This window comes from Emiliania huxleyi (assembly GCF_000372725.1).
Source record: "Emiliania huxleyi CCMP1516 unplaced genomic scaffold EMIHUscaffold_396, whole genome shotgun sequence".
NCBI lineage: Eukaryota > Haptophyta > Isochrysidales > Noelaerhabdaceae > Emiliania > Emiliania huxleyi.
This window is the reverse complement of record NW_005198998.1, coordinates 13,696-21,940: the sequence shown is the minus strand read 5'-3', so window position 1 is coordinate 21,940 and position 8,245 is coordinate 13,696. Positions and strand designations below refer to the sequence as shown.

At 66.4% G+C, this 8,245-nt stretch overlaps 3 protein-coding genes across 3 annotated transcripts in view; all 3 read right to left on the bottom strand.

Annotated features, from left to right (window-relative positions):
• Positions 1-720: 720 nt before the first annotated feature.
• On the bottom strand, positions 721-2,732 carry EMIHUDRAFT_419354 (hypothetical protein). The gene is made up of 6 exons (XM_005770960.1): positions 2,086-2,732; positions 1,961-2,019; positions 1,697-1,782; positions 1,313-1,378; positions 1,169-1,195; positions 721-1,098 (listed from the first exon to the last, which is right to left on the bottom strand). The coding sequence occupies exons 1-6, from the start codon at positions 2,652-2,654 to the stop codon at positions 1,027-1,029; spliced, it is 879 nt and encodes a 292-aa protein (XP_005771017.1). The 5' UTR covers positions 2,655-2,732; the 3' UTR covers positions 721-1,026.
• A 2,833-nt stretch (positions 2,733-5,565) lies between these two features.
• Positions 5,566-6,547, bottom strand: EMIHUDRAFT_369821 (Hypothetical protein; the record flags this gene model as incomplete). The annotated part of the gene is made up of 2 exons (XM_005770959.1): positions 5,566-5,811; positions 6,485-6,547. A coding segment is annotated over one exon (246 nt), but the record flags the coding sequence as incomplete, so codon positions are not given.
• Positions 6,548-7,887: 1,340 nt separating this feature from the next.
• Positions 7,888-8,245, bottom strand: part of EMIHUDRAFT_243690 (hypothetical protein) — a gene marked incomplete at both ends in the record, with an annotated part of 2,330 nt that continues 1,972 nt past the window's right edge. The window contains one exon of the mRNA XM_005770958.1: positions 7,888-8,094. Within this exon, the coding sequence (XP_005771015.1) occupies positions 7,888-8,094 (207 nt within the window). The remainder of the gene's footprint in view (positions 8,095-8,245) is intronic.

Below are 8,245 nucleotides of genomic sequence, written 5' to 3'. Positions count from 1 at the left end.
GGGGACCAGCCAGCGGGCTCTGCGGCGGGCTACGACGAGGGCGAGGCCAGCGCGGGGGAGGGGGAAGAGGAGCGCTGCCGGCGTGAGCGCGAGGAGGCGCGCAAGCAGCAGCAGCAGCATCAGCAGCGCGAGCAACCGCCGCCGCCGCCGCCGCAGGGTGCGCCGCCGCCGCGGGAGGAGGAGCAGCGGCAGCGGCAGCAGCGGCGGCGGCCGCAGCAGGAGTGGCGGCGGCGTGCTGCCTCGGCGCCGCCCCGCGAACGGCCGCAGCCCCGCCCTGGCCCGAGTGGCCCGATCGGCAGCTCGGACGCGGACAAGTACGTCCGGCAAATAATCCTGGCTGCCGACGATGCGTCGCACGCCTCCGAGCGCGCGAGGCTGGCCGCGATGCTGGACATCGCGCCGAACAGGGACGCGAGGGCCTTCCGCATGTCCTACTTTGTCATCATCAAGGCCATCCACCCGGACAAGTGCAGGGAGGCCACCTACCTGTCGTGGTACGAGCTGGCCACCAAGCTCCTCAACGGCCTCTATGACACCGTCAAGGCACGGCTTTGATGCCGCTTGCTGGGCGGTTGCGGGTTGGACGAGCCCTGCTTAGAAGGAAAAGGTTTTCTGCAAGGTCCGTATGGCTCACCGTGTAGTCGGCCGGGTGCTCGCCTCGCCTCTTACTAGGCGCGCCTGATGATCCACCAGACGCACTGGGACGGAGAGGCGGTGTCCTTTGCAGTAAAAAGTGATTTTTCTTTTCGTTCTTCACGGCACACACACAGCCACACACAGTGACATCCCAATTCCCATTGGTTGTCGTCGTCAGTGAGAATCGCCGGCCGCCCCCCTCACGCGATGTCCCGATTCCGCGCGCCGTCGCCGCGAGCGTGCCGCTCCCCGAGCTGCCGAGGAGAGAGCGGGCATGGCACTCCCTCCCCAGCCCGCAAGGCGGCCCACCCCTGCCCCCTCAGCCGCCCTGCGTCGCGAGTCCGCCGTGGTGCTTGCGCTGCTTGACGACGCGGTCGGCCATCCAGACCATCACGCAGTGCAGGCCGACGAAGAGCGGCGCGAGCGCAGCCTCGAGGAGGGGCCTCGCGCGAGGGTAGTGGCCTAGGCACAGCTCTCGGCTCTTTGCGGGCCGCTTCCCTCTCTCCTTGTCCTCAGCCTCGAGGGTGGCGACCCCACGCTCGAGTGACGAGCAGGTCGCCTGCCGGCGCCAGAAGGGGAGGGGAGGGGGTGGGGTGGGGTGGGGGGGGGGGGGGAGGGGTCGCGGGGTCGAGGGTGCGGGAGAGGGAGGAGGCAAAGGCCAGGAGGGCGAGGGCACCGAAAAGGTCGGGCGAACCGAGAAAGTAGCGGCCGTCCGCAGGTCGTCGAGGAGGCGGCTTGCCGCGGTGTGAACAGCGTCTCTTCCACCTCGAGCTGTGTGACTAGGTCTTGCCACCTGGTCCCGTCACAATTCCGCCTCGAGGCGCTCGTCGCAGCGGCGGAGGGGAGAGGGCGGAGCGAGAGGGAGGGGAGGGGGGCGGAGCGAGGGAGGGGAGGGGGGCGGGGCGGGGAGGGGGGGGGGGGGGGCCAGGGACCCAGGGAGGCGGCGGAGGGAGGTGCGGGAGGGGGGGGGGGGGGGTGGCTCGCGGTCCTAGTCTGGCGGGAACCTCGCGTGATCTCGCGTGATCTCGGGGAGGGTTTGGCCGTCTCGCGGCAGTCTCGCCTTGTCCGGCGGGAAGAGCTCGTTGAACATCTCCGGCCAGATGTGCCGCGTCTCGTACGGCTTGGTCTCTTGCTCCTTTTGGAAGCCTGCGGCGTGCGGCGAGAGGCGGCTTGCCAGGTCCTGGCACAGAGAGGCCTCACCGCATGGGCGTGTCGTGGGCGTGTCGTGGGCGTGTCGTGGGCGTGTCGTGGGCGTGTCGTGGGCGTGTCGTGGGCGTGTCGTGGGCGTGTCGTGGGCGTGTCGTGGACGTGTCGTCGGCCTCACCTGGTGTGTCCATGTCGGGGGGGAAGGCGATGTGGAGCTGCACCGCCGTGTCCGCGTACCTACTCGCGCATGGCCCGGAGTGAGAGCGCGAGGCGCGGCGGCGGCCCCGCCGCGCTGCGCCGCACTCGTTGCGCAGCACGTCGAGCAGAGAGCGGCACGCAGCCTTGGAGGGGGCGTACGCGGCGTACCCGATGAAGGGGACGGCCGCAACCATCGACGCGACGGCGACGAAGTGCGGCGTCACGCTCGGGTCGGCGGCCGACCGCTCCGCCATCTTCGGCAGCACGTGCCTCGCCGCGTGCAGCACGCCGTAGTAGTTGACGGTCATCATGCGCTCGTAGTCGGCGATGCGGAGCTCCTCAAAGTACTTCGGCATCGCCGCCCCCGCCGCAGCGATGCACACGTCCACCGGACCGAGCTGCGACTCGGCCTGCTCGATCGCCGCGCCGAGCGCGGCGCCGTCGCCGACGTCGCCGCTGAAGACGCCCACCGCGGCGCCGGGCGCCGAGCTGGCGAGCTCATCGCGCGCAGCGTGCAGCTTGCTCATCGTGCGCGCCACCAGCGAGACGCGTGCGCCCCGTGCCGCGGCGATCTTGGCCACCTCGAGGCCGACGCCCTCCGAGCCGCCCGTGATGAGCACGTGCTTGCCTGAGAGCGACTCGCGCCGCCGCCGGCTGCCGAGGAGCAGTGGCATCGACACGGCCGCCGCCACACCCAACGCCACCCAGACGAGTGGCTGCGTCGCGGTGATGGCGGCCCACGGGAGGATCGACGCCATCGGCCGAGAATGCCAGAAAAGAATTTACGAGCACCTCTGTAGCCCGTAGCCCGATACCGATCATCCGGCTCGCTGGGTGCGCTTCTCAGCTCCCCGGCCCTGGATGTGAGGTTAATGACTGCACTCCAAGTGCTCCAAGTGCTCCAACAAAGCTCCCTCGCACAACACTGGGCACGGGACTGGCTCGCACTGGCACTAACACAGGTACACGAAGAGAATCCTCGCATCTCGGGCAGGTGTGGCGCGCACTGGCACTAACACAGGTACACCACGGGAGCCGCCTAAGCGACTCCCGCGAGGGCGGCGAGGCACTTAGCTCCGTGCACCCGCCCGCCCCCGCCACAGGCGCAAGCTCATTCACAACCTGCTCTGCGATTAGGACAAAAATCTTTTTAAAAGGACACATGGGGCTATCCGCTAACTAGCTCTATTAGACTCTAACTCAGAAACCCCCCCTGCGCTCTTTGAAAAAAGAAGACGGGTTTAGTCGTGTAAAATTGCTAAAATTCCTCTCTCGCCGGCCTCCCCGCCGGGGGGGTCGGTCCCACCTCGCAGGGCGGCCCCAGGCTCACATGACCTGCCGCGTGGAGATCGGCCCGTAGCTGGGATCGGGGGTGTGGTACTCGTTGCGGTGGTCGTAGTCGGTGCACGCGCGCCTGTGGCACGGATGAGCAAAGAGATGCAGGCGTGTGAGTGCGGGTTGTAGGACACCTTGATCTCGCGTTTTCGCTCCCATTGAGCTCTCTGCAAGCCTCTCCTGGGCATTGAGGTATGCTACCATGTCCACCTGACAGCCTCCAGGCGGCGGGGTCACGACCCAGCCCAAGCAACACATTCAAAACCGACCCGGAGACGTACCCGCAACCGCTTGTCCTTTACGCCCGCTAGTCCTCATCACTGTCTACAATCACCTGCCGCTTGCGTAGGGGGGGGGGCTGCAGCCTGGGAGGAGGGCGCTGCAGGCCGCTTGGCACCTTTGGACACGCGCCCAAGCACTCCCTTCACCGTCTTCTTCACTATGAGCCCGCCCGGTTTTGAGCGTGCGTCCCAGTCGCTGCAGCGGCTCTGTCAGCGGACCAATCTTGCGGTAGCGGCGATCAACTGCTGCTGCTTGGCGTTGCGCCTTCGGGGAAGGATGTGGTCCTCCTCTGTCAGCTGGCTGTTGGTGGTGAAGATGCGTGGCGTGTACTGCGGGAGGGTGCCATTGTTGTAGCGAGCGGCATTTGATGCGCTCGCTTGGCGGTGAGCTGGCTCAGCACGTCTTCATTCGAGAGCTCGCCGCGGCCGAGTGCGGCGTACGTCAGGTGGTAGTTGCGGGCGGGTTGATGACGCTCACGTCGGCCGGGGCACCACCCACTAGCTGCATGATCACCGGCTGGTCACTGATCACCGATCACCGGCCTTTGGAGAGTTTTCTAGGAGTTACTTATTCAGACGGTGATCGGTGATCAAGTTTCGGCGGCACGTAACGTCCAAAACAAGGCCACGACTGTCGTCCCCCGGCACCACCGGGCACGGGGAAGTCGCGAAGGGCAAGTGGAGTGCGGGAGGTACGACTGGGCCGGCGAGCGGGGGCGCGCGTGGCGCCCTTCATGAACCTGTCCTTTTAGTTAGGACAAAAATCTTTTTAAAAGGACACATGGGGCTATCCGCTAACTAGCTCTATTAGACTCTAACTCAGAAACCCCCCCTGCGCTCTTTGAAAAAAGAAGACGGGTTTAGTCGTGTAAAATTGCTAAAATTCCTCTCTCGCCGGCCTCCCCGCCGGGGGGGTCGGTCCCACCTCGCAGGGCGGCCCCAGGCTCACATGACCTGCCGCGTGGAGATCGGCCCGTAGCTGGGATCGGGGGTGTGGTACTCGTTGCGGTGGTCGTAGTCGGTGCACGCGCGCCTGTGGCACGGATGAGCAAAGAGATGCAGGCGTGTGAGTGCGGGTTGTGTGGAGTCGGGCGGGGCGAGCGTCGCAAACGCCGGCAACGAGCGAGGGTATGCATAGAGATTGAGAAGTGCTCGCGGCCCGCCTGATGTGGTCGCAGGCCCAGAGAAGCTCCTCGAGGCAAATGTTGATCTTGTCGAGCAGGTAAAGGCTCAGCGTGGGCCGTTGCGACGCCTGGTCCTCGAGCGATGAGCGGCGTCCGGTGAGCGTCATGCCGATAGAGTTCACTTGCACATTCTCGTGCTGGTTCTCGGACCCCTCGGTGAGCAGCCGCCGGCACGAATTGCCTGACAGCGAGATCAAGACTAATGTCGCAGCTGGTCTACCCCTGTGTACCCTGCCGCGGCGTGCGCACCGCGGAAGACACTCTGCAACATGATTGCCGAATCCCGTTTGGACAGAAAACTGCGCCGTCCTGATCGCGCCCGTGACGCCGCTTGGAAAAGCACGGCGGCGGCATCTCGCCGGGCCTGCTCGACGTACGCCAGCACCGAAGCGATCGCCGAGGGGCTGCGAACTGGCAGGTTGGGCCGCATGTCGGAGACGGACAGCGACCGAGCAGCAGCTGGCGGGTCGGGCATTTCGCAGCCGGCGAACAGTGACCGAGCAGGACCGAGCCCCCGTTGGGACGCCGTGGAATCAAACAAAAGAATTCAATTGTGTTTTATTTTTTCTTTTCTTGCATTTTTGCTCCCGGCTAAGGGAGCAAGCAAGCCCACTCAACCCCAAGTACTCACCATTCTTACAGTGGTGTAGCTTGTGCAGAGGCTGCAGCCTCTGCTGGGGCGGAATGCGCGGGGTTTTCGGCGCGATGCCCTCGGCGAGTACACGCTACTGCTGTGCCGCACGCTCTCCTGCGCGCGCGTGACGTGTGGGACGCGTGCGCTGCGCTCAAACGTCGCGATTTGGCGATAGGCGCTCGAGCCGGCGCACAGCGGGCGGGTGCGCCGCGCAGGGGGGGTCGGAGGGGTGCGAGAGGGGGCGTGGGTCGGGCGCGCACCGGCTGGCTCCGGGAGCGGCCGTCACGTCGAGGAGTGGGGCTGTCGGCGGCTCGAGCGCCGAGGCGAGCCGCTCTGCTGCGCCGCCGACAGCCCCTCTTCCGAGCCGGCGCGTGGAGGCGAGCCGCGGCCGGTGTCGCTGGTGCGGGGGCGGCGAGGGTTCATCGGCCGGCAGCGAGAGCGACCGTCATGAATCGCGCCACCAAGACCGCGCGGCACGTACGCGCACTTGCCGGCCTCGAGGCGCGCTCTCCTTGCGCGGCATGCCCTGTGTGTGTCAGCGCTTCGCCTCGGAGCCGCTCGACTGTACGAGAGTCGGGCTCCGGCCCTCGGTACCACGGCAGCGTCGGCGTGCTCCCTTCCGGCCGCGACAGGCGCGAGGCGGGTGGCGGTGCGGCGGCTGCTGATGCTGCTGCCGCGCAGAGCTGTCGTGCACCCGAGAAGTGGCACACAGCTCGAAGGCGGCGTCGGCGACCGCCGCGCTGGCTCTCTCTCCTCGGCAGACGCCGCGTCGCGTCTCGGCGGCGGCAGCTGCTTCGCCGCGAGAGTAGCGAGGCGACGCACGCGCCTCCGCTCTGCGGCAGCAGCCTCTAGCGAACGCGCCGGCATAGCGCCGGGCCGGGCGAGGGCGAGCCGAGAAACACGTTGTGACGGCCCTCGTGTGAATCGCTTATCCGGCGCTCGAGGAAATAACACGGTTCGGGCTTCAAGTTACTTCGAAACCTGTAACGGCTAACGGCGAAAGAAAACGGAGGAAAACGCGAGAAAAGAGAAGGGCTATTGCTCAAACTCCGTCTCTCTGAGAAGAATAGGTGTGCTGCGCTGTAGCGGCGACAGGCGACGGCAAAAATGCAAGCCCCGCCCCTGGCCACTGTCGGGGAAATTTTTCTTCTTTCGAGAAGGGCCAGGAATGGAGACGGACCGGTGGTGCTCGAAGAGGAAGCGGAGCGCGTCGGCGTGGCCGTTGCCAGCGGCGAGGTGCGCTGGCGTGACGCCATCCGCCATCGCAGCCGTCAGCACCTCTCGCCCACACTGCTCGACGAGGACGCGGAGCGCATCGACGTGGCCATCCTGAGCGGCCAGGTGCGCTGGCGTGCCGCCCTTCTCGTTCGCAACCGTCAGCACCTCCGCCTCCGCCTCCGCCTCCGCCTCCCACCGCCTCCGCCTCCGCCTCCGCCTCCGCCTCCGCCTCCGCCTCCGCCTTCGCCTCCGCCTCCGCCTCCACCTCCGCGACTGCTGCCTCTGTCGCAGGCGGCGGGCCGCGGGAAGTTGGGCGATTCCACCACCAGTAGCACGGCGGCACTGCCTCCGCCGCCACCGCCTCCGCCGCCGCTGCCTCCGCTGCCTCCGCTGCCTCCGCCTCCGCCGCCTCCGCCGCCGTCGCCTCCGCCACTGCCTCAGCCTCCGCCTCTGCGATCAGAGCTGCGTCCGTCAGACGGTGCTTGTCCGGGTGAACAGCCCGAATACGTTTGAGGAAGGCGCGCTTCAACTCAGAACCGTCCACGAAACGACTCACCGGCAAGCCGAGCGCCTCAAAGTGGTTCGCCGCGAACACCACCTCGCGAATGGCCGGAAGGAATTCGTTCATCTCGGCCTCGGAGACAACAGGGGTGGCAGAGCTTGGACGGCTCTCGCCTATGACGCACGAACGGAGCCCCAGCTCGTCCTTGAATTCCTTGCGCTCAGAGAGCTCCAACAGCTTAAGCGCATAGGGCAAGTCGAGCTCGAGGCACAGAATGATCGAGCCGCTCCGTTTCCAGAGGTTGGTCGGACGCCGTCGCCAAGGGGGAGTGTGTGTCGTCGCGTGTCCTTGTCTGGTGTTTACTAGCTCCGAGTAGAGGGGGCGTTCTGCTGCTAGGGGAAACCCGGAGCGCGGTACTAACCCTCGGAGACCTGTGTTTACTTTACGCATTACGGCCCTTTCCCTGCGAACGCGCACCCCCCAGGGCTAGGGCTCTCTTGCCCGCAACCCGATGCCAATCATCCGGCCCGCTGGGTGCGCTTCTTAGCCGCTCGCCCTGGACCCTGGCCCGCCTGGATGTGCGGTTGATGACTGCACTCCAAGTGCTCCAAGTGCTCATAAAAATAAACGAGGCCTCGTTCACATATCACAACTCTCCTGAGACTCTCACAGTCGGGAGGAACTGTGGCTCAAAAATACATGAATACTATGTCTGGCGTCCAGTACACCGTCTACTTCCACGGGTGGGTCCCCTCAGGCGGGCACCCCGGCACGCTCCCCGCCTCCCCACCAGGCCGAGCTCCACACCGCGCGCCAGCGCGACTGGCGGCCGGCCCACGCCTTTTGCGAGCGGCGCAAGTGGCGGAGCACCAACGCGTTGACCTGCTCGCTGGCCTCTACCACGCTCATGTGGTTGGCGTCGAGCATGTGCAATTCGGCGCCGAGCAGCCGCGCCATCGCCTACTCCCCGCTGGAGGGTTGAAAGGGGGGGGGGGGGGGGCTTTTGAAACCGAAGAAGGCCGGAAGGCCGGAAGGCCGGAGGGAGGGGCTTGAGCGCCGTTGGGAAGGAGGGAGGGAAGGCCCCAAAGCCCTGAGGGGGGGAGGGAAGAAG

Excerpts from the sequence above, each read along its gene's own strand:
- EMIHUDRAFT_419354 (XM_005770960.1), bottom strand. The coding sequence starts at position 2,654 with ATGCCACTGCTCCTCGGCAGCCGGCGGCGGCGCGAGTCGCTCTCAGGC. Across the intron at positions 1,783-1,960 it reads CCCCGACATGGACACACCAG|GCTTCCAAAAGGAGCAAGAG; the intron begins GTGAGGCCGACG and ends CGCACGCCGCAG. Across the intron at positions 1,099-1,168 it reads GCTCGTCACTCGAGCGTGGG|GCCACTACCCTCGCGCGAGG; the intron begins GTCGCCACCCTC and ends AGCTGTGCCTAG.